The sequence below is a fragment of the Ailuropoda melanoleuca genome, chromosome 16 (genome assembly GCF_002007445.2).
Source record: "Ailuropoda melanoleuca isolate Jingjing chromosome 16, ASM200744v2, whole genome shotgun sequence".
Classification (NCBI taxonomy): Eukaryota; Metazoa; Chordata; class Mammalia; order Carnivora; family Ursidae; genus Ailuropoda; species Ailuropoda melanoleuca.
Window position 1 is genome coordinate 82121297 of NC_048233.1, and position 24548 is coordinate 82145844.

Here is a 24548-nt window from a genome sequence, read left to right on the forward strand (position 1 = left end):
GGCAGCCCCCGACAAGACCACCTCCTCCAATGCAGGGTGGCGGGGAGGATGCCCGGGGAACACAGGGTTCTCCAATGGCCCTGAATCCCTTTCAAGGAGTCAGGCAAGCAGCTGGCATGAAAATAGTTTATTGGGGGAACAGAAGGAGAGGGAGAAGGGGTCAGGTGGGAAAGGACTGGAATGTGAGGACTCGGGCCCGTTCTCTTCAGGAACTAGAGCAGGTGGAGCGCTGTCGGAGATTGCTCACAGGGGGTTCAGAACTGCCCAGAGTCTCTGGGGCAGGGGCAGGGGCAAGGACAGGGACAGGAGCAGGGCCAGGCAGATTGGCCTCCGTCAGCAAAGCTGCGTCTTCCCAGGAGCCTGAACCTGGGCCAGAGGAGGGAGAAACAAAAATCCCAAATGGGAAATTAAGTAACCTGGGCCTCTTCTCCCCCAACCAATATAACCTCCTTCCTACCCGCATGCCACCTCCATTCCACCCAGACCCCTTGCCGAGTGCCCCTCACCATCACTGGCCTCTGGCTCCAGCTCCTCCTCTCCATTCAAGGGCTGCTGATCTGCTTTCTCCTCCTCGGGGAGCTGGCCCTCTGCAGCCACAGGGGGAAGGCAGAGATCAGGCTCGAAGAAGCTGCAAGGGACAACTGAGGACTTGTGGGGAGGGTAGGCGGGCGAGCTGTGGCACCGTACCTGCCCCTGGGGGATCTTCAGGGCTCTCTCCATCCTCTGTGATGTCTGATAGCTGGGTTGGCTCCTCCTGGCCTTGGGGCCCTGTGCCTCCAAAGTGGGTAGAGGGTGGGGTAGGGCTAACGCAGCTGCTCCCAGGCAGCGGGGCCAAGCTCACCTCCAGCCTGTCCTCTGCCCCTTGGCTCCGCCGCGAGGGCCTAAAGCTTTGTACTGGATAACACAGGAGCCCCCCTCCCATCCCGTTTACCTGGATGACGGGCCGAGATCCTTCGCTGTACTGCCCTTTGGGAACAGTCTCTTTTCCGGATGTTCACCTGTGTGGGAGAAACCTGTGAGCAGCAAGTGTGATCGGGGCCCTTGCGCGCCGGCCCTGGCTGCGCCCCAGCCCACTCCTCAACCAAAGAAGGATCACGAAGGGGAGGGGAAGGAGGTCCTCTGTGACCTGTGGAGAGAAGCGGTGCCGGGGCCAGATGCCCCCCCACACCCACTGCATGTAGCTGAAGAGCACGAGGACGCTGAGGAAGGTGAAGTTGCTGGCGACGCCTACAAAGGCGCAGGTCATCGGGAAGTTGTAAAGCAGGTACCTGACACAGGAAGAGGGTGGCAGTTACTGGACGGCACTGGCCTTCTCTCCCCCCAGAACTTACTGCTAGGAAGGTGCAAGCTCGTTGTGCTTAAGGCCGGCCCCCAGGGGAGTCGCGGAGCCCCGCGTCCGCTCCCTCACCTGAGCCCAGTGAAGTGCGCGTGGATGCGGAGGTAGGCCCCGTACAGCTGGATGCGCTTGCTGTGGATCTCGACGATCGCTCCTGTGGTCGGCACGTACTGCAGACGGCAGGGCGGGGAGAATCAGGCCCCGATCCTGCTGCTGTCACTCTTACCTGCCCAGTCCGAAGGCCACCCCCAGTGTCTCCGCGGCTGACAAAGCCCAGAGGCTCTGCAGGCAGAATTCTGGGCTAGTGGGGAGAGCAGTCTCTAGTCTCCCTTCACCCCCTTACCGAGTTCTCCCTGTATTCCGGGTAAAGCTCCACCTCCAGGACCTGCTTCTGCTCTGCAAAGCCAAACAGCAGGAGGCTGGAGAAGACCAGCGTGTCCAGCATCCGGAGCAGGTCTGAGCGGTAATGCAACATCACCTACCAGAGCCAGGAGGGGAGAGGCTAGGGACAGGTACCCCCCGATTTCCACAGCCCTACCCACCCCGCACCGAGGCTCCTGAGCGGTCTGTGAAGCTGGCTTCTTCCTCAGGTCCCCTGCTCCCTCATTTGCACCTGCTACCACGCTCCCCCATCCTTGGCCCAGCCATTCCAGTGGCTTGAGTAACAGGCCTGCTCTGCCAGACCATGCCTCCATTCTCCTCTTCTAAGAACCTGCGAGGGTTAAGCCCCACTTGATCTCTGATCTTTCCCCCCAAGCAGTTCTACCATCCAGAATAGACTAAGTTTCAGTGCAGCACCCGAAGCTTTGTTCTCCGTGTAGACATTCAGGCATTTGCTTCATCACGTGGCTCTGTTGATAATTTATGTACGAATGGAGCCTTAATATTTATCGAACACCCACTATGGGCTCATAAGCACTGTCCATTTCTTCACCGAATCCAAACTAGTCTTGCTACAGGACTATTACTAACATGCCCAGTTAGTAATGCTTTGTAACCAAGAGGTTAAAGCAGCTGTTTCTCAGCTAGTATGTTTCTGAGTGAGGATTTCCACCCATTTTGCCTCCACTCTTCAGACCTTGCCCCCAAGCTGGACATGCTCATCAGACACCTGGGGTGTCTGTCTGGCTTGGTAAACTGACTCCTCTTCCCTATCTTGAGGAGTCTGTGACCTCAGAGCTAGGACGTTTTCTCCTGAAGCCCTACTCGGGTGTTCTGACATCTGCTGTCACCTCCGCACCCTCCCAGACAGGCCAGGAACACTTACGGAGCGCGAAGAAGTGGAGATGATGCGGCCACCTCTGGTGTAGCATGAAATGGTGACTAAGAACATGCCCAAATCTTGATTCACGGGGGACTCTGGGAGCTCAAGCTCTAAGGTAACGCGGTACGGCTGTCCATACATCAGCACCTGCCCAAGGTAGCCCCCATCTCTTAACAAAAACCCTATTTTTTTAAGCCATACTCTGTTGCACCTCCCCCCATCCCTGCAAACACTGCCACCACCCCCTTCCTTGGCTAGCGCAGCCAGCCGCTCAGTCTCTCCTCCCAGGAAGGTGCTGCCCCCTTGTGGTGGCCGGTCCCTCCCACTTCTGAGATCAGCATCCTGTGACTTCGCTGAATCACGGTCCGCTCTGTTCTGAGAAAGGCTGGGTCACATTTTTTTTCTTCTTCTTCCAAAAGTGAACCGTCATGTTGCCAAGTGGGCCATCTGTGACTCAGGCCTCTGTCCCCATGAGGCCACCCCCTGGGCCCAGCCTGTCTTCACTTATTAATTAACCAAGTGCCAGAAGTGCGCACCAACTCCCCAGCCACCCCTCCCGGTCTCGGTCGCTCCAGATCAACTTTATGTCACTCTGGGGCCCTTATCTTGCTTCTGTTGCTAGAACCCTGAGACTTCTAGTGGGAAGCCTTCTTCACTGGGATTAACCTCAAAGGTTAAAGATTTGCCACCAAACATACCCTGGTTTTTCCTGACCATTCCTATATTCTTCTAATCCTTATTCAATTATTCTTATCTGAGCATGACCCCCTCAGGGTGGTACACAAGAATCACAGGGGCAAGAGTAAAGCTTTTGTTTTTAAACAGAGGGAATGGATTTAAAAAAAAAAAAAAACAACACCCCACAGCGAACCACCCCCCAAAATCCAGACATGGCTGAGGGTGCTTTGAGCACTAACGCCAGGATAAAAAAGCAGAAAATCGCTGATTAAAGTCTTTGTACAGATTCTTACTTTCAGAATGAATTATCTGTTGAAAAAATGGATTCCATGAGATTCCTGGCCCCTGGAAGACACCAGATGAAGACAGCTGCTTCACTGAATTTTTGAAACATTTTTTAAGGGCGGGGGAGGGCCACGAGGGGGGGCGGGGAGAGAGAGAGATAGAGAATCTTAAGCGGGCTCCATGCCCAGCATGGAGCGTGATATGGGGCTTGATCTCAGGGGGCTTGATTCTCAGGGTCATGACCTGGGCTGAAATCAAGAGTCGGATGCTTAACTGAGTCACCCAGGCACCCCTGAAACATTTTAATAGGTAGTTCTCTGGGTGGGTTGGAGGAAAATGGGGAGTGACTGCTGGCAAATGGGCAGGAGTTTCTTTTTGGGCTGATGAAAATGTTCTAAAATTAACTGGGGGTCTGGCTGCTCAACTCTGAATACGACTGAACTATACATTTTAAGTGGGTGAATTGTATGGTATGTGAGTTTTCTCCGAATAAAGCTGTTTTATATAAGTTTTTCAACTAGTAATTCTGTCTAAACAAACATCATCTCCTCCAACGGGATCCACGGACTCGACCACCAGAATCTTGTGAATGACTCCATGCCTTTGTTCACATCCGATGGACAGATTCTCGTTCTGTTCCCCCATTCCCATACAATGTCCACCCTTCCTTACAAGGTCCACTTCGAGCCTCGCCATCTCCACAGTCTCACACCCATCCCTCAAATTCTTCAGAAATGCAGAAGCTGCGTCTCACGCTTTGCTGCTTAATGCAGCGTATAGATTTCTCTACCCATCCGGTGAGCTCCTTGAAACCAGGACCCCATCTTCTACTTCCAGCGAAGCGTTACACATAAAACAGACACCACTTCCTCTATTCCATCCTTCCTAAATGTTCACTGTAGAAAATGGTCAACCTGCTTTAACTATCAGAGACTACCCTGATCGGAGTCCCTGACACTGGATCTCCCCTCACCCTTCATCTTTCCCTTCCTTCCTCACCCCGCAGCTTCACAGCCAGTTGTTTTAGGCTCCCTGAACCACCGTTAGGATCTCGCAACAGGCCGCCACACAACCACATGCCCCACTTCAGGGGCAGGCGTGCTGTGGCTTTGTTTCGAGCTCCCTCTTAGCATAGTCTATTATTTTTTTTTTAGCCACAAAAGCACATCCAATCAACGCATTCACAGAAGATTCTGTGATCACCTCCAAACTCCTTTTCTGAATAGCTGGATTAAAATGATAAATCTCGAGGGGCGCCTGGGTGGCACAGCAGTTGAGCGTCTGCCTTCGGCTCAGGGCGTGATCCCAGCGTTCTGGGATCGAGCCCCACATCAGGCTCTTCTGCTGTGAGCCTGCTTCTTCCTCTCCCACTCCCCCTGCTTCTGTTCCCTCTCTCGCTGGCTGTCTCTATCTCTGTCAAATAAATTAAAAAAAAAAAAAACTTAAAAAAAAAAAGATAAATCTCGGGGCCCATGGGTGGCTCAGTTGGTTGAGCGTCTGACTCTTAATTTTGGCTCAGGTCACGATCTCAGGGTGGTGAGATCGAGGCTCCTCATCGGGCCCCGAACTGGGCATGGAGCCTGCTTAAGATTCTCTCTCCCTCACTCTGCTCCCCACACTTCAAATAACTAAATAAAACAAAACGACCAATCTCTGCCTTACAAGATCCAACCTTCCACGTCACTACATCCATTTGGGACCCAACTCGTGGGACCTGGTACGTCTTCCTGACGGTGTATGGCTATGTCCTGGTCAAGTGGAAGAGGTCAAAGGATACAGGGCAGGCTATTCGTACTGCTGAACGACGCCAGTCTGAACACCAATCTCAGAGGCCCCCAGATGCTACAACCTACGCTCCTCCCTTCAGAGTGACCATTGAGATCTATCCTGTGTCAGGCAGTGTCCTCCCATGAACCACTTAAAAAAAATACTTTTCAGATGCTTTAAAAATTCTTAGTACGGGTGACTGCTGATTACTACGAATTAGGTTGCTGACTAACAACTCAGCAATGACATGGATGCTCCGAAGATCCCAGCACGCGGGATCCTCCTCCCCTCTTCTTAGAGCCTCCACCAGCTTGCCCATTATAAACAGATGCACCCGCCACCCTGCACTTCCCAGAGCTTCCGGGTTCGTGGAAGTCCTACTGGCATCCGGCCCATCTCCTGGCACAGTACCCTTTGTAATGGCAGATCACACACATTTGTCAAGAGTTTCATAATTTCACACACAGGCTTTCAAAACTCTTGGGTGGAGTCCAACCTCATCCGGCGAAATAGCTGACCGGTTAATTAAGGTTCACTGAGGTCTAAAACACATCTCATCTAGTAGATATGGCCTGCCTGAAACAATCGGGAGAAGGGCATTGCTAACATCTACGGCAGGAAAAGAATAATCCACACGGCTCGGACTTTAATTTTTCTTTAACCTCCCTTTCCTTGAGAACTTTCCTCTGAGTCCTCTGAGTCTCTATTACTCAATCCCTGCTAGCCAGGTCTTTCTCAATCCCTCCAATTTCAAGTCTTCAAAGCTCTAATGAAAGCTCTCTTCAGCTCCCATACTCACCCGATCACGTCCACCCTTAGCCAGCGAGACATTGGCAACAGGGAAGGAGCACAGTAAGGATGTGGAGGAATCACAGTCAGTCCTAGATGAGAATGGGGATGATACTCCACTAAGTTATCGAGTCTGCCTTACCTGTCCGTACACCTCCTTGGCCCCCTAGGGCTCCCTCTTGTCCCCCATCCCTGGAAAAGAAATGCAGCCAGGAGATTCAAGACATCTGAACGATTCTTTCATTCTCTTCTTGCTACTTCAGCTTATTTCCTCTCGTGAGAGCGGAAATTCTTACACGGGACTCAATGAACACCTAGTTGAAGAGTTTCAGAATGAAGTGTTTCTCAAGACTCACTTGGGGAATTTGATAAAAATGCAGATTCCGGGGGGTGCCTGGGTGGCTCAGTCGGTTAAGTGTCCAACTCTTGATTTCGGCTCAGGTCATAATCTCAGGGTCCTCAGATCAAGCCCTGTGTTGGGCTCCCCACTGGGCGTGGAGTCTGGTTGGGATCTTTCTCCCTCTCCCTCTGCCCCCCACCCCGGCCACCTACTCACTGGTGTGCGTGCACACTCTCAATCTCTCTCTCAACAAAACAAAACAAAACACACACAAAAAAAACACCAGATTCCTGGGTCCTATCCCCAGATTCTGACTCAGTATTTCTGGTCTGGGGACTAATTTGAGAAAATTCCTCCCAAGGGATCCACAGATGGTCTTTTTTTTTTTTTTCTTTAAAGATTTTATTTATTTGAGAGAGAGTGAGAGAGAGGGAAAGGGAGAATCAGGCTTCCTGCTGCCTGCTGAGTGCAGAGCTCGACATGGGGCTGGATCCCAAGACTCCAGGATCATGACCTGAGCCAAAGGCAGACAGTTAGCTGACTGAGCCACCCAAGTGCCCGCACAGATGGTCTTTAAGAGGCTCACAAACCCCGGGGCGCCTGGGTAGCGCAGTCGTTAAGCGTCTCCCTTCGGCTCAGGGCGTGATCCCGGCATTCCGGGATCGAGTCCCGTATCGGGCTCCTCTGCTGGGAGCCTGCTTCTTCCTCTCCCACTCCCCTGCTGTGTTCACTCTCTCGCTGGCTGTCTCTCTGTCACATAAATAAATAAAATCTTAAAAAAAAAAAAAAAAAGAGGCTCACAAACCTCAACTTGCAAGCAAAATTACACATGGGCATGCATTTATATATGTGTGTGTGTGTGTGTGTGTGTGTGTACGTGTAACTTTTTTTTTTCTGTAAGCTCTACATCCAACATGGGGCTTGAATTCACAACCCTGAGATCAAGAGTCAGAGTCACGTGCCCTACCAACCGAGCCAGACAGGTGTCCCTGTGCATACATGTTTTTACAGCAGAAACGCCAAAGTTTTCATGAGATCATACCTCCTAAAAGTTTAAGCAGCTCTTAGAAAGTAGAGTTCATGATCAGGGACTCAAGACAGGGAAACAAATGACTTTGGACCATTGATAAGAATGCCCCTATCAGCATCTCTTGATCGATCCTATTGCCACTGTTAAGAGAAGGGGAGAGAATTTGGCAAGGTCTGTAAAATCAGGAGACCTGGGCCCCAGGTAAGAAGCAGGACTCTAGGGGCTCCTGGGTGGCACAGCGGTTAAGCGTCTGCCTTCAGCTCAGGGCGTGATCCCGGCGTTGTGGGATCGAGCCCCACATCAGGCTCCTGCGCTATGAGCCTGCTTCTTCCTCTCCCACTCCCCCTGCTTGTGTCCCCTCTCTCGCTGGCTGTCTCTATCTCTGTTGAATANAAAAAAAAAAAAAAAATTAAAAAAAAAAAAAAAAAAAAAAAAAAAAAAAAAGAAGCAGGACTCTAGGACTTTATGTACCCTGTCACCTTGTGTTTCCATAATCTCTAATGTGCGGGATTATCGGGAGTGGGAGAAGGTAATGTACAAGGCAACTTGCTGCTTTCCTAATACCTTCTCTACTGAAGGCCAAGTTAGTTCTGAGATGACTCAAGGGATCTGGTTGGTTAAGAGGTCTACAGTGGCCCTGAGATCGATCTGACCCAATCCAAACAGAATTGATCCTCACAGTGACAGTCTAAAAGGGGATTTTTTTCCTTCTTTTTAACGTATTTCAGTAACCAGAGGTAGAACTAGGACCTTAGAGCCCTACTGACCCAGAGCTTCCTCAGCCTTGGCTGTGAAAGGTAAGAAGTCATATAAACACAGTGGGCTCAAATTTTCGCCTATGTAAATGAGGGGGTTGAACTGAATAAATTCTAAGGGCCCTAACAGCAATTTTCTCAAAGAAATCCTCTACTTCGGTAGAAGACACTCTCACCTGTAGTAGAAATGCACGGGGCTGAGGTGGCTGACTGTGGGCATGTAGGAATAGTAGAAGGAGCCATAGAGGAAGACAGACACCCAGAGCAGGAGGAGGATGGTACAGAACAGCACCCCAAACTGCAGCAGCAGCTTGCGGGCACGACCTGCCAAGACCTGGCCCACCTCCTGGGCCCACAGTAAGGCAGGTACTGGTGGGTCATTGACCATGGCAGGGAGTGCAGAGTGTCTGGCCCCAGGTTCAGGCTTTGAGTTCCTAGCTGCTCTGCCACCTGGACGCCACCCCTGGCCATGGGATGAAGCAGCCGGTGGTTCCTGGAAAAAGAGAGAGATGGGAAGAGAATGGCTCTTTTCCCAGGGGAGGTGGGGACAAAAAGGACAAGCTTACTGGACTGGGTTTGAGAACCAGAGATGGCAGAACACAGCAAAGTCTTTGTTTCATAGGGCTTTTCTCCAGATGATTCCGTTTCTCAACCAATTTTCCCTTCCTTTTTCCTTCACTGTGCTTCCTTTGGCCCCACTGCCCCAACAACTCAGATGAATTTGTCTCCTGGACACCTGATTTCTGGGACAGGCCACCTTGATACTCATTCATAACAATATATAACATACAGAGGATGAGCACCTTAAAAGGCTTTTACACACATGATTACACCGAGTCCACACCGCGAGGTGGCTGCCCCGAAAGAATGCGCGACTTGCCTAGGGTCGTACAGCCGCGCTCAAAGCCAGCAGCCTAAGCGCGGTCGCAGCTGCCTCCCTACTTTCTCCTCTACGCCCAGAGCTGAGCTTTCTCCCCGACAGGGCCGCAGCCCACGCTGGGCAGGGCGTCCTGCAGCCAACGGCCGCTCCCCGCCAGCACCCCCTCCGGCTGGCGGTGCGCGCGGCGCCCGAAGCCCCCACCTAACCGCGCCAGTAGGGAAACCAGCTCGCCGGCCGCCGCGGTCCTGCAAACTCACCAACTCGCAGGCTGCTGGGGCAACGGCGACAAGGGACTTCCGCCTCCCGGGGAAGCCCCGCCCACTTCCGCCGGCCGCCTTTGTGATTGAGGGGGCGGGACCTCATTCCAGGGCGGGGCCGGGCGCAAGGGGCGGGGCCTGCCGGGCGGCGGAATTCCCACCTTGCGCGCTGCGTACGGTCCCTCCCCGCGGTCCCATTCCCAGACCCAAGAGGCCAGGCGCCTCCCTACGGGCCTCAGGATATGCCCCAGGGCATGCTATGAGTCAGCAGCATCCCCCTCAGCCCGCCCGTCGAGGTCGCAATCCCGGTCCTCCACCCACACCTTCACCACCCGCCATTTAACCCCCGCAAAGGGGGAGAGGGGCGGGTATTCAGCAGGCGCTGATTTTTATCGCCCACAGCTCCTTGGACCTGTAGGCGTCCAAGGCAGAGAGCCCTGCTGGCCGGCTGACTGGCCGGCCCCTATCACAAGAGTGATAGCATTTCAACTCCGTTTTTTGTCTCCAGCATTTAGAATGTCATCGACCTCCCCTGACCCCAACTGGACTCTCCCTCGGAATCCCCGCAGCGCCTTATGTACACGAGATCTTGGCAGACGGTACCTTCTATTTTGTATACGACTCTTCATCCCAAATAAGATCCCTTGGAGGGTAAGGTTAATATTGTGTACATCTTCACATTCCACACAGTACCAAGCACGACGCTGCAGGCCTGGGATGTAATCTCTCAAACCAATACCCACCCTCCCAAAACCCACCCTGGAAGCTCATCTATTTCAAGAAACATCCAAAAACTTTCCCCACAGTGCCCCCTACCTCTTCTTTGTCCGATTCTTTGATCTGGTATCTGCACACCTCTTTTCCTGCAGCTTCTTCTCCTTGTTCTTTAGGCATCTTCCTGACGTACTTTGTTGCCCCTGGATCTTCCACTCGAGTCACTTGTGGCTAGAACATGAAGTGGTTGGTGATCTAGAAGCTGATACCTGTAGCTCATCACATTTTCCTGGATACAGGGAATGGAGGGTCCCTGGGAAAGAAGAAAGAAGACTCAGGTACTACAGGCTATGTCAGAGCAGAGGGAGGAGGGAGGAGGGGGGCGACTGCCCAGCTGATGTCAGATTTTCAAATGAGCAGGGTCCCCCGCAGCCAGTACAGACTCCACTGCAGGCGATGTCACAGGTCCAGACCACCCCATTTAAGGGGAGGGGGGAGTCGGCCTGGGCCTCAGCTCCTTCCAGCTCCGTCCTAGTCCAGATTCAGAATGCCTGCAATGGGGGAAGGGCAGCTAGGGAGACAGTTCTCAGTGGGGGTGTGTGTAGGGGCTGCAGTCAGCAGCCAGGCTCCCCCACTGGCCGGGCAGTTGGTATGCTCCAGGATCTGAGCAGCTCCTTCTAGCATCCTTCATCCTTCAGGTACCAGCGTCTGGGCAGTGCCTGAGCTGCAGCAACTGGGACCAGCCCTCGACAGACCTCTGACCTGACCTCCCCAGTGGACTTCTTTGTATTAGCTGCTTCTGCTGCTGCAGCAGATACTTCCAGCTGCAACTCCCTGCAAAGTGGGGCACCCATCTCAGGCAGGTTTTGTGCACCTCACTGACTACTCCCCAGGGCTGCCGCTGCCTGTGGCCTCAGGTGAGTAGGGAACATCCTGCTTTTCTCCCCCTGGGGCTCAAGGGGGCGGTGGGGGAGATTATGTGTCCTCATCAGGGCGGGGCTTTTTCTGGTTCAGGCTTTCAGAGCTGGGAACACACATGGCTGGAAGGGCTGAAAAGCCTTAAATCGGTTTTATGTCTAATGATCTGTGGCCCAGGCCGTGTGGGAGTTTGGAAGGCATTTCATCCCACCCTCTCCATTCCCTTAGCCCAGGAAGACAGGGATGGGAAAGGCCACTGGAGAATGAGGATAAAAGGAACAAAATATTGGGGCACATGACCCCAGTCTTGTAAAGATTGATGAAAAAGCAACACAGATGGGGGGGTGTCTTCAGATGAGATTATGCAGCCCCTCACCCCCCACATCATGCTCTAAAGTATTCCTCTCTTTTCTCCAGGATGAAAGGGGAGACCCCTGTGAACAGCACTATGAGTATTGGGCAAGCCCGCAAGATGGTGGAACAGCTTAAGATTGAAGCCAGCTTGTGCCGGATAAAGGTGGGCGGACCCTGGGTCCCATTAGTTGCCCCAGTTGTGCAGTAGGTCCCCAAATGTCAGGTTAAGAGATGTTTTCTTTCCTGGACTCCCTGCGATCAGGGGAGGAGTCTCTGGCTCTGTAAGGACAGCTGTCACCTGGCCAATCTGGGGGATGAGGGACGAGAATACTGTCTTAAGAAGCCCTAGAGATGGCAAAAGAGAACCCATTTGGGGAGGGAGGCTGCAGTCCCTCTCAGGGGATCTCGCTAACAATTCCCCTCCTGGCTGTGCCCCAGGTGTCCAAGGCAGCAGCCGACTTGATGACTTACTGTGATGCCCACGCCTGTGAGGATCCCCTCATCACCCCTGTGCCCACTTCGGAGAACCCCTTCCGGGAGAAGAAGTTCTTCTGTGCCCTCCTCTAAGTTGCCCTGTCCCTCGGCACAAGCTCTTCACCTTTCCCTCTCCTAGGCCCTTCCTTAGGTCAGTAACTGTCCTGAGCCCCTGAGGGTCCCTGCATCCCATCCCTAGCCCTTGTCCGACCCTATGAGGTTATCTGAAGCACAAAGCTCTCCGTCACGGATCTGTGGACCCCATTTCCTCGCCCACTGGGGCGTACCCCAACTACCCCCTGACCCAGGGCCCCCTTAGCTCCATCCCCAGGAGGGCCGTTCAGACTCTGCCAGCGTCCTGCCGGCTTCTCTCTGTGACGCGCTCAAGACAATGGAGAGGGGGATGGGCCGGGTGCTTGCTCTCAATCTCACCTGGAGCTATGAGAAGGGTAAAGCCATTTGAAGAATAAAGTCATCTAGAGTCTCAGAGGACAGCTCCTGTGTTAGCGTTCTTGGGGAGAGGATCATCAGTCTGTAGACCTGGGAGTGTGTGCGGCAGGTGAAAGGCTTGCCGTACCCCAGGAATAGGGCCAGTCAAATCAGGTTAGACATTGTCTAGGATCGGAGATCGCCGGGATGGGCGGGGGGGACGGCGGGCGCGAGACAGCGTCTCAAGTGGAAGAATTAAGTTACAAAAGACACTCAGAGGCTACGGAGAACACTAACACACGCACGCACACGCACGCGCGAAAGCACTGTACACAAGTGAAAACGAAAACAGACCGAACGGGGTAGATCGAGGGAGGGATTCCGAGGGCAATCGCAGATCGCAGGAACTCTGGAACGGAGGGGAGGAGCTCGGCTCCAGTTCCTGCGAAGGGGCCGGTTTTACTTCTAAGATGGCCGCGCCCACAGCGGGCCCCCTTTCCAAGATGGCCACCGCCATGGGACCCGCGCCAATATGGCAGCCTCCCGTCACTGGGTTTCACAGTACAGGGCTTCCGAGCTGGGCCCATACTTAAAATGGCGGCCCCAGGCAGCAAGAGTTCTCAATATGGTCCCTTCTGTGCTCATCGGGTCTCAAAATGGCTGCCCCGGCCCTTGCCAACTCGATGCCCATTCCTACCCACCCCGGAGTCTTAAAGTCGACGTCCTCCCGATCCAGGTGAAGGCACACGGGTGGCTATAAGCAACGATCATGGGACGAGAGGACCCTCACAAGCACAGCGTAGCAGGCGCTGGTCGCGTGGATCTTGCGCGGGAATCTAGGTTCTACAGCTTGCCAAGTGGAGGCTCCCTTTGGCTTGTAAACAGACGTGTGCGGCCGGTGCTCGGCGCCATTCCTCGGTCGCCTCCTGGTCTCCCTAGGAGCTGGATAAGCCCAAAATTGTTTCAGTTTGGGTTTCCTGGTAGGGCTTGCGGTGTTCCCATTTCTCCCTCAGGCCCACTCTGTCACATCCGCCAGAAGCAACGTCCCTGCCCCTAGTGTGCCTACCAACCTTCGTAGTGGTCCCAACTTGCCATCTGGCCAGATGCCAAAACCAAGGCTTAATGTCTCACGAGCGCCTCTCAGACTCAAACTTGGCGGAGGTTTTAAGCCCGGCATGCTTTTCTAGAAGACTTTTCCTTCCAAGGGTGAACATATGGAGGTGGGACCAGGGCCAAGGCGGGGAAGGTAACAGTCCCAGGGTGTCTGCTCCTCATGCATTATCCACATCCCCCAAATTCAGGGCTATATCCTTCCCTGGGGAAGCCTAAGCCAGCTCCTGTTTTGTGTCAGGATACACTTTGGGAGGGGGTGCCTGAGTGATTCAGTTAAGTGTCTGCCTTCAGCTCAGATCATGCAGGGTCCTGGGATGGAGACCCACGGCCAGCTCCTTGTTGAGGGAGCCTCTCCCTCTCCTGCTCCTTCTGCTTGTGCTCTGTCAAATAAATAAATAAAATCTTTAAAAAAAAAAAAAAGGATACACTTTGGGGGGTGGGAGGAGCCACCCTGTAGTAATAGGAGGTATTAGGGATAGCCATCACCCCCAGCTTCCCCACACCTTCACACAGGAGACAGCAAGGGGAGGGCAATGCAGAAAGGAAACCAAAGGAATAAAAGTCATTCTCTGGGAATTGAACTTAGTCTCCTATGGATGTCTCCACAGGTCCAGGGGCACCCAACGAACTTGGGGCACTTTCAGAACAGCACCTTTCTAGCTGTTGATGAATTTCTGAGCCCTAACAGGTCCTGCAGGTCATCTCATTACCTCATCCTAGAGATGAAGAAACAGGGAAAGTAACCTGGTTGCCCTCCTGAAGTGGGCACCTACCCCCATTCTGTTCAGCAGTCCCCATGACTTCCTTCTTGGTGTTTCATGAAAACTCCTGAAAGGATCAAGTCTCTTCTTTATTCTTTTAAAGACTTATTTATTGTGGGGGACGTACAGAGGGAGAGAATGCCAAGCAGACGCCCCGATAAGTGCCGGGGTGGGGATGAGGGCAGGGAGGGCTCGGGTCTCATCAGGAGATCATGACCTGAGCTGAAATCAATCGAGCCACCCAGGGGCGCCAAGGATCAAGTCTGTTTTAATCCCTGCATCCTGAAAGTGTCTGGCACATAGCTGGCACTCAAATATTGAATGAATGACTGTACTATATATGCTTAAATAGCAAGCAATGCAGAGCAGACACAAGAACCTCTCTCTTTTTCTACTGCATCACAGTGTTGGGCAAATTCCAGGAGAGTAAGTGAAAATTTCCACATCAGCTCAGACTTGGTAAAAAGCCAGAACAGAAGTGCTCAATAAATGTACTCTTGATATTAGGTGTTGTTTTGTTTTTTAAGCCTCTGCTCAATTTTTCTGCACAATTTTCATACTCATCAAATTGGGGGTGAATGGCTGCAGCCCTGTTTGGGGACAAAGGGGGCTTAAGAGGTTACCAGATGGGTGCCGGGGTGGCTCAGTCGCTTAAGCACCTGCCTTCAGCTCAGGTCATGATCTCAGGATCCTGGGATCCAGTTCTGCATCGGGCTCCCCGCTCAGCAGAGGGTCTGCTTCTCTCTCTGTCCCCCTGACCCTCCACTTGTACATACCCCCCCACCCCCACAAAGACAAATAAAAGACCTTAAAAAAAAAAAAAAGTTACCAGAGACCAGGCATTAACCTTAAAAATGATTAATTAGTTCTAGAACTGACTTTAAATACCCCAGAGAATGTGCAAACACTGAAATCAAGGATAGCCTTTACTGCACACAAAGCTGTGAGCCCCTGGGGTCTGAATCTGTGTCCCACACGGAGGGAGGACTTGGAGCAGCATCTGCACCTGTTCTATCACTACTCTTTCAAAACACTGGTTGTGAACCTGTGGCATCTCGCCTTAGTAAGTCCCGACCATTTATTAGAAATTACAATTAGGGTCAGTTCAGTGCTAACAATGCAAGAGCGCTTTTGTTAAAGTTACCTTCTCATTCTCCAAATGTACTATGAAATAACCCCCCATCAAACATCTTCCGTGGAGTAAGGCTTTTCCTCCTAAGTCGTAACGACTCATTAATAAACTTATTTGGCTCCAGAATGGAACCTTACATTTAGCTTTAAGCATCCAACTGGTTTTAGCATAGGCCAAATACAGAGAGGTCGTGACTTACAATTTATTTTCTTCTACTCCAATGGCTCAAGCGCCCAGCGTAAGCAGGCACTAAGGGAGCTAACAGCCCTCAAGCAAAGGCATGGCTGGCTCCCAAGTGAATCGTAGAACAGGAAGGGAATCGTAGCCATGCAAGAGGAAAGCCATCGTTGGCTGGACCCAGTACAACTTGAGGAAGGAGCATCAAAAATCAGTTAATCCCCCCAGAGGACACACTCCGCCCCAGTCAGTGCAGCCACAGGAGATAGGGTGAATTCAATCCAAATGGTTATTTATTCTAAAACTGGAAGCTACTGTGCCTACATTTTCGCCAGAATGTAATGAGAACAGGGGAGGAAAAAGTTACAGATGTAAACAATGACACAGTTACATTTTTTTTTTTTTTAACGGTAAAACCCTTTTTTACTGGCCACTTCCAAGAATGCTTTACAGGTTGTGCAAAAACATTTACAGGCTCCATGTGGTGTGCGTTTCCATCTACAACAACTACAACAGACGTCTGATAAAACACTAAACAAGTCTTCTAAGGAAAACAAGGCTAGGGATCCCTCCTGGTAATCCACATTCCCACCCCCCTTAACATTGTTTTTTCACAATAAAAAGACAGAAACAAAACCCAGACATCTACTGTTGTTGTAAGTGATCTCTTGGGTTAAACCAACAAGGATGTGGCAGTTTCACTCTCCATCCATCAGGAAAACAGCTTTTTTTTTTTTTTTTTAAAGATGACTTTCTGGTGTCAAACATTAACAGCAAGTCCCTCCTCTAGCCCTCCCTCACCCCCCAAGACCTCCAAACAGCTCGAGCTTTGTCCCCCTGGCCCTGAGGGCGTAGCATCCACAAACCACTCAAAGACTAGAGACTATATAAAAGATGCTATTCGCTGGAGGACGGAACATTTGAAAAATAGATGGCAACTTCCACCTCAAATTCCATCCTCTATTGTCACATAATCTTGCCCTGTGGGAATTTCTCTGGGCTCCAGTTTTTACCTCCTCGCCTGAAAGTACGAGCAAAGCTTTCTCAAACTCCCTTAGTAAGAAGTTAGTGGATTACAGCAAAGTTCATGCAATCACTTCACCCACTGCCACACGCGGACCCCTGAGGGCACCACAAAGAAGCAGGCGCCAACAGAAAGGACATCATTAGGAGCAAGCTGACTTCCTTCCTACCAGCACCCTCTTGCCAGCCTCGGGGGCGCAGGTACTTGCCGGGCAGAAGGGTGTATGGGGCAGGGGTGACTGGGGGACCGGGGTGTGGGCTGCGTGCCTAGAGAAGGGCTGCACGGAGGGAATGATGGCAGAGGGAGAGGGAGGTCAAATCTCAGCACAAAATTTTAACCTGGAAAGTGCCCAGGTAAGGAAACAGAAGTGAAGCCTCGGCAGGCAGCCCGAGCCAGGGTGCCCCCCCTCGGAGTGCTGCAGTACGGTGGTGTTTGCGGAGTAAGCTCTCGGCTGACACAGCGCTGAGCAGGAAGATGACTTACAACTGAAGCGGGGTACTGAAAGAGCATTCCCATATCCGCCCCCCCCCCGAATTCCTGAGCCCAGCCACCTGAAACTGTTTGTCAAGAACTGGGAGGGTGTTGGTAAAGTTACAAACAAAAACTATCCCAACTGAAGTCTCTTGGCTCGGGGCCTCTCTGGGGACACGCAGGGACAGCACCCCTGGAGGAATCCTGTTTCAAGAAGTCGGGAGGGGGTGCTCCCTTCTCATGCACACGGGACACACGCTCACATACTTGCTCTTCCCCAGTTTCAGCAGCCCCNATTGGGCAAGCCCGCAAGATGGTGGAACAGCTTAAGATTGAAGCCAGCTTGTGCCGGATAAAGGTGGGCGGACCCTGGGTCCCATTAGTTGCCCCAGTTGTGCAGTAGGTCCCCAAATGTCAGGTTAAGAGATGTTTTCTTTCCTGGACTCCCTGCGATCAGGGGAGGAGTCTCTGGCTCTGTAAGGACAGCTGTCACCTGGCCAATCTGGGGGATGAGGGACGAGAATACTGTCTTAAGAAGCCCTAGAGATGGCAAAAGAGAACCCATTTGGGGAGGGAGGCTGCAGTCCCTCTCAGGGGATCTCGCTAACAATTCCCCTCCTGGCTGTGCCCCAGGTGTCCAAGGCAGCAGCCGACTTGATGACTTACTGTGATGCCCACGCCTGTGAGGATCCCCTCATCACCCCTGTGCCCACTTCGGAGAACCCCTTCCGGGAGAAGAAGTTCTTCTGTGCCCTCCTCTAAGTTGCCCTGTCCCTCGGCACAAGCTCTTCACCTTTCCCTCTCCTAGGCCCTTCCTTAGGTCAGTAACTGTCCTGAGCCCCTGAGGGTCCCTGCATCCCATCCCTAGCCCTTGTCCGACCCTATGAGGTTATCTGAAGCACAAAGCTCTCCGTCACGGATCTGTGGACCCCATTTCCTCGCCCACTGGGGCGTACCCCAACTACCCCCTGACCCAGGGCCCCCTTAGCTCCATCCCCAGGAGGGCCGTTCAGACTCTGCCAGCGTCCTGCCGGCTTCTCTCTGTGACGCGCTCAAGACAATGGAGAGGGGGATGGGCCGGGTGCTTGCTCTCAATCTCACCTGGAGCTATGAGAAGGGTAAAGCCATTTGAAGAATAAAGTCATCTAGAGTCTCAGAGGACAGCTCCTGTGTTAGCGTTCTTGGGGAGAGGATCATCAGTCTGTAGACCTGGGAGTGTGTGCGGCAGGTGAAAGGCTTGCCGTACCCCAGGAATAGGGCCAGTCAAATCAGGTTAGACATTGTCTAGGATCGGAGATCGCCGGGATGGGCGGGGGGGACGGCGGGCGCGAGACAGCGTCTCAAGTGGAAGAATTAAGTTACAAAAGACACTCAGAGGCTACGGAGAACACTAACACACGCACGCACACGCACGCGCGAAAGCACTGTACACAAGTGAAAACGAAAACAGACCGAACGGGGTAGATCGAGGGAGGGATTCCGAGGGCAATCGCAGATCGCAGGAACTCTGGAACGGAGGGGAGGAGCTCGGCTCCAGTTCCTGCGAAGGGGCCGGTTTTACTTCTAAGATGGCCGCGCCCACAGCGGGCCCCCTTTCCAAGATGGCCACCGCCATGGGACCCGCGCCAATATGGCAGCCTCCCGTCACTGGGTTTCACAGTACAGGGCTTCCGAGCTGGGCCCATACTTAAAATGGCGGCCCCAGGCAGCAAGAGTTCTCAATATGGTCCCTTCTGTGCTCATCGGGTCTCAAAATGGCTGCCCCGGCCCTTGCCAACTCGATGCCCATTCCTACCCACCCCGGAGTCTTAAAGTCGACGTCCTCCCGATCCAGGTGAAGGCACACGGGTGGCTATAAGCAACGATCATGGGACGAGAGGACCCTCACAAGCACAGCGTAGCAGGCGCTGGTCGCGTGGATCTTGCGCGGGAATCTAGGTTCTACAGCTTGCCAAGTGGAGGCTCCCTTTGGCTTGTAAACAGACGTGTGCGGCCGGTGCTCGGCGCCATTCCTCGGTCGCCTCCTGGTCTCCCTAGGAGCTGGATAAGCCCAAAATTGTTTCAGTTTGGGTTTCCTGGTAGGGCTTGCGGTGTTCCCATTTCTCCCTCAGGCCCACTCTGTCACATCCGCCAGAAGCAACGTCCCTGCCCCTAGTGTGCCTACCAACCTTCGTAGTGGTCCCAACTTGCCATCTGGCCAGATGCCAAAACCAAGGCTTAATGTCTCACGAGCGCCTCTCAGACTCAAACTTGGCGGAGGTTTTAAGCCCGGCATGCTTTTCTAGAAGACTTTTCCTTCCAAGGGTGAACATATGGAGGTGGGACCAGGGCCAAGGCGGGGAAGGTAACAGTCCCAGGGTGTCTGCTCCTCATGCATTATCCACATCCCCCAAATTCAGGGCTATATCCTTCCCTGGGGAAGCCTAAGCCAGCTCCTGTTTTGTGTCAGGATACACTTTGGGAGGGGGTGCCTGAGTGATTCAGTTAAGTGTCTGCCTTCAGCTCAGATCATGCAGGGTCCTGGGATGGAGACCCACGGCCAGCTCCTTGTTGAGGGAGCCTCTCCCTCTCCTGCTCCTTCTGCTTGTGCTCTGTCAAATAAATAAATAAAATCTTTAAAAAAAAAAAAAAGGATACACTTTGGGGGGTGGGAGGAGCCACCCTGTAGTAATAGGAGGTATTAGGGATAGCCATCACCCCCAGCTTCCCCACACCTTCACACAGGAGACAGCAAGGGGAGGGCAATGCAGAAAGGAAACCAAAGGAATAAAAGTCATTCTCTGGGAATTGAACTTAGTCTCCTATGGATGTCTCCACAGGTCCAGGGGCACCCAACGAACTTGGGGCACTTTCAGAACAGCACCTTTCTAGCTGTTGATGAATTTCTGAGCCCTAACAGGTCCTGCAGGTCATCTCATTACCTCATCCTAGAGATGAAGAAACAGGGAAAGTAACCTGGTTGCCCTCCTGAAGTGGGCACCTACCCCCATTCTGTTCAGCAGTCCCCATGACTTCCTTCTTGGTGTTTCATGAAAACTCCTGAAAGGATCAAGTCTCTTCTTTATTCTTTTAAAGACTTATTTATTGTGGGGGACGTACAGAGGGAGAGAATGCCAAGCAGACGCCCCGATAAGTGCCGGGGTGGGGATGAGGGCAGGGAGGGCTCGGGTCTCATCAGGAGATCATGACCTGAGCTGAAATCAATTGAGCCACCCAGGGGCGCCAAGGATCAAGTCTGTTTTAATCCCTGCATCCTGAAAGTGTCTGGCACATAGCTGGCATTCAAATATTGAATGAATGACTGTACTATATATGCTTAAATAGCAAGCAATGCAGAGCAGACACAAGAACCTCTCTCTTTTTCTACTGCATCACAGTGTTGGGCAAATTCCAGGAGAGTAAGTGAAAATTTCCACATCAGCTCAGACTTGGTAAAAAGCCAGAACAGAAGTGCTCAATAAATGTACTCTTGATATTAGGTGTTGTTTTGTTTTTTAAGCCTCTGCTCAATTTTTCTGCACAATTTTCATACTCATCAAATTGGGGGTGAATGGCTGCAGCCCTGTTTGGGGACAAAGGGGGCTTAAGAGGTTACCAGATGGGTGCCGGGGTGGCTCAGTCGCTTAAGCACCTGCCTTCAGCTCAGGTCATGATCTCAGGATCCTGGGATCCAGTTCTGCATCAGGCTCCCCGCTCAGCAGAGAGTCTGCTTCTCTCTCTGTCCCCCTGACCCTCCACTTGTACGTACCCCCCCACCCCCACAAAGACAAATAAAAGACCTTAAAAAAAAAAAAAGTTACCAGAGACCAGGCATTAACCTTAAAAATGATTAATTAGTTCTAGAACTGACTTTAAATACCCCAGAGAATGTGCAAACACTGAAATCAAGGATAGCCTTTACTGCACACAAAGCTGTGAGCCCCTGGGGTCTGAATCTGTGTCCCACACGGAGGGAGGACTTGGAGCAGCATCTGCACCTGTTCTATCACTACTCTTTCAAAACACTGGTTGTGAACCTGTGGCATCTCGCCTTAGTAAGTCCCGACCATTTATTAGAAATTACAATTAGGGTCAGTTCAGTGCTAACAATGCAAGAGTGCTTTTGTTAAAGTTACCTTCTCATTCTCCAAATGTACTATGAAATAACCCCCCATCAAACATCTTCCGTGGAGTAAGGCTTTTCCTCCTAAGTCGTAACGACTCATTAATAAACTTATTTGGCTCCAGAATGGAACCTTACATTTAGCTTTAAGCATCCAACTGGTTTTAGCATAGGCCAAATACAGAGAGGTCGTGACTTACAATTTATTTTCTTCTACTCCAATGGCTCAAGCGCCCAGCANCCTGTGTTAGCGTTCTTGGGGAGAGGATCATCAGTCTGTAGACCTGGGAGTGTGTGCGGCAGGTGAAAGGCTTGCCGTACCCCAGGAATAGGGCCAGTCAAATCAGGTTAGACATTGTCTAGGATCGGAGATCGCCGGGATGGGCGGGGGGGACGGCGGGCGCGAGACAGCGTCTCAAGTGGAAGAATTAAGTTACAAAAGACACTCAGAGGCTACGGAGAACACTAACACACGCACGCACACGCACGCGCGAAAGCACTGTACACAAGTGAAAACGAAAACAGACCGAACGGGGTAGATCGAGGGAGGGATTCCGAGGGCAATCGCAGATCGCAGGAACTCTGGAACGGAGGGGAGGAGCTCGGCTCCAGTTCCTGCGAAGGGGCCGGTTTTACTTCTAAGATGGCCGCGCCCACAGCGGGCCCCCTTTCCAAGATGGCCACCGCCATGGGACCCGCGCCAATATGGCAGCCTCCCGTCACTGGGTTTCACAGTACAGGGCTTCCGAGCTGGGCCCATACTTAAAATGGCGGCCCCAGGCAGCAAGAGTTCTCAATATGGTCCCTTCTGTGCTCATCGGGTCTCAAAATGGCTGCCCCGGCCCTTGCCAACTCGATGCCCATTCCTACCCACCCCGGAGTCTTAAAGTCGACGTCCTCCCGATCCAGGTGAAGGCACACGGGTGGCTATAAGCAACGATCATGGGACGAGAGGACCCTCACAAGCACAGCGTAGCAGGCGCTGGTCGCGTGGATCTTGCGCGGGAATCTAGGTTCTACAGCTTGCCAAGTGGAGGCTCCCTTTGGCTTGTAAACAGACGTGTGCGGCCGGTGCTCGGCGCCATTCCTCGGTCGCCTCCTGGTCTCCCTAGGAGCTGGATAAGCCCAAAATTGTTTCAGTTTGGGTTTCCTGGTAGGGCTTGCGGTGTTCCCATTTCTCCCTCAGGCCCACTCTGTCACATCCGCCAGAAGCAACGTCCCTGCCCCTAGTGTGCCTACCAACCTTCGTAGTGGTCCCAACTTGCCATCTGGCCAGATGCCAAAACCAAGGCTTAATGTCTCACGAGCGCCTCTCAGACTCAAACTTGGCGGAGGTTTTAAGCCCGGCATGCTTTTCTAGAAGACTTTTCCTTCCAAGGGTGAACATATGGAGGTGGGACCAGGGCCAAGGCGGGGAAGGTAACAGTCCCAGGGTGTCTGCTCCTCATGCATTATCCACATCCCCCAAATTCAGGGCTATATCCTTCCCTGGGGAAGCCTAAGCCAGCTCCTGTTTTGTGTCAGGATACACTTTGGGAGGGGGTGCCTGAGTGATTCAGTTAAGTGTCTGCCTTCAGCTCAGATCATGCAGGGTCCTGGGATGGAGACCCACGGCCAGCTCCTTGTTGAGGGAGCCTCTCCCTCTCCTGCTCCTTCTGCTTGTGCTCTGTCAAATAAATAAATAAAATCTTAAAAAAAAAAAAAAAGGATACACTTTGGGGGGTGGGAGGAGCCACCCTGTAGTAATAGGAGGTATTAGGGATAGCCATCACCCCCAGCTTCCCCACACCTTCACACAGGAGACAGCAAGGGGAGGGCAATGCAGAAAGGAAACCAAAGGAATAAAAGTCATTCTCTGGGAATTGAACTTAGTCTCCTATGGATGTCTCCACAGGTCCAGGGGCACCCAACGAACTTGGGGCACTTTCAGAACAGCACCTTTCTAGCTGTTGATGAATTTCTGAGCCCTAACAGGTCCTGCAGGTCATCTCATTACCTCATCCTAGAGATGAAGAAACAGGGAAAGTAACCTGGTTGCCCTCCTGAAGTGGGCACCTACCCCCATTCTGTTCAGCAGTCCCCATGACTTCCTTCTTGGTGTTTCATGAAAACTCCTGAAAGGATCAAGTCTCTTCTTTATTCTTTTAAAGACTTATTTATTGTGGGGGACGTACAGAGGGAGAGAATGCCAAGCAGACGCCCCGATAAGTGCCGGGGTGGGGATGAGGGCAGGGAGGGCTCGGGTCTCATCAGGAGATCATGACCTGAGCTGAAATCAATTGAGCCACCCAGGGGCGCCAAGGATCAAGTCTGTTTTAATCCCTGCATCCTGAAAGTGTCTGGCACATAGCTGGCATTCAAATATTGAATGAATGACTGTACTATATATGCTTAAATAGCAAGCAATGCAGAGCAGACACAAGAACCTCTCTCTTTTTCTACTGCATCACAGTGTTGGGCAAATTCCAGGAGAGTAAGTGAAAATTTCCACATCAGCTCAGACTTGGTAAAAAGCCAGAACAGAAGTGCTCAATAAATGTACTCTTGATATTAGGTGTTGTTTTGTTTTTTAAGCCTCTGCTCAATTTTTCTGCACAATTTTCATACTCATCAAATTGGGGGTGAATGGCTGCAGCCCTGTTTGGGGACAAAGGGGGCTTAAGAGGTTACCAGATGGGTGCCGGGGTGGCTCAGTCGCTTAAGCACCTGCCTTCAGCTCAGGTCATGATCTCAGGATCCTGGGATCCAGTTCTGCATCAGGCTCCCCGCTCAGCAGAGAGTCTGCTTCTCTCTCTGTCCCCCTGACCCTCCACTTGTACGTACCCCCCCACCCCCACAAAGACAAATAAAAGACCTTAAAAAAAAAAAAAGTTACCAGAGACCAGGCATTAACCTTAAAAATGATTAATTAGTTCTAGAACTGACTTTAAATACCCCAGAGAATGTGCAAACACTGAAATCAAGGATAGCCTTTACTGCACACAAAGCTGTGAGCCCCTGGGGTCTGAATCTGTGTCCCACACGGAGGGAGGACTTGGAGCAGCATCTGCACCTGTTCTATCACTACTCTTTCAAAACACTGGTTGTGAACCTGTGGCATCTCGCCTTAGTAAGTCCCGACCATTTATTAGAAATTACAATTAGGGTCAGTTCAGTGCTAACAATGCAAGAGTGCTTTTGTTAAAGTTACCTTCTCATTCTCCAAATGTACTATGAAATAACCCCCCATCAAACATCTTCCGTGGAGTAAGGCTTTTCCTCCTAAGTCGTAACGACTCATTAATAAACTTATTTGGCTCCAGAATGGAACCTTACATTTAGCTTTAAGCATCCAACTGGTTTTAGCATAGGCCAAATACAGAGAGGTCGTGACTTACAATTTATTTTCTTCTACTCCAATGGCTCAAGCGCCCAGCATAAGCAGGCACTAAGGGAGCTAACAGCCCTCAAGCAAAGGCATGGCTGGCTCCCAAGTGAATCGTAGAACAGGAAGGGAAT

The 24548-nt window shown here is 52.0% G+C and overlaps 3 protein-coding genes across 11 annotated transcripts; 2 read left to right on the forward strand and 1 right to left on the reverse strand.

The window, feature by feature from the left end:
- Positions 1-112: 112 nt before the first annotated feature.
- On the reverse strand, positions 113-12770 carry BSCL2 (BSCL2 lipid droplet biogenesis associated, seipin). 9 transcript variants are annotated; one of them, XM_011232524.3, is made up of 12 exons: positions 12625-12770; positions 10198-10408; positions 8421-8737; positions 6130-6211; positions 2604-2747; positions 1680-1814; positions 1409-1506; positions 1127-1268; positions 932-998; positions 688-774; positions 507-587; positions 113-366 (listed from the first exon to the last, which is right to left on the reverse strand). In XM_011232524.3, the coding sequence occupies exons 2-12, from the start codon at positions 10273-10275 to the stop codon at positions 206-208; spliced, it is 1392 nt and encodes a 463-aa protein (XP_011230826.1). In that variant the 5' UTR covers positions 10276-10408; positions 12625-12770; the 3' UTR covers positions 113-205. The 9 variants fall into 9 exon arrangements, with proteins under 9 accessions (XP_011230826.1, XP_011230825.1, XP_034502507.1 ...); XM_011232523.3 differs by having other exon boundaries at positions 12274-12750; XM_034646616.1 differs by lacking the exon at positions 12625-12770 and having other exon boundaries at positions 688-768; positions 10198-10527.
- Positions 10305-11948, forward strand: GNG3 (G protein subunit gamma 3). The gene is made up of 4 exons (XM_019806097.2): positions 10305-10433; positions 10794-11012; positions 11431-11530; positions 11806-11948. Exons 3-4 carry the CDS (start codon positions 11432-11434, stop codon positions 11932-11934), a joined length of 228 nt encoding a protein of 75 aa, XP_019661656.1. The 5' UTR covers positions 10305-10433; positions 10794-11012; position 11431; the 3' UTR covers positions 11935-11948.
- A 2726-nt stretch (positions 12771-15496) lies between the features above and the next one.
- On the forward strand, positions 15497-17724 carry LOC117796615 (guanine nucleotide-binding protein G(I)/G(S)/G(O) subunit gamma-3-like). Its single transcript, XM_034644827.1, has 3 exons — positions 15497-15514; positions 17097-17306; positions 17582-17724. Exons 1-3 carry the CDS (start codon positions 15497-15499, stop codon positions 17708-17710), a joined length of 357 nt encoding a protein of 118 aa, XP_034500718.1. The 3' UTR covers positions 17711-17724.
- Positions 17725-24548: the final 6824 nt, after the last annotated feature.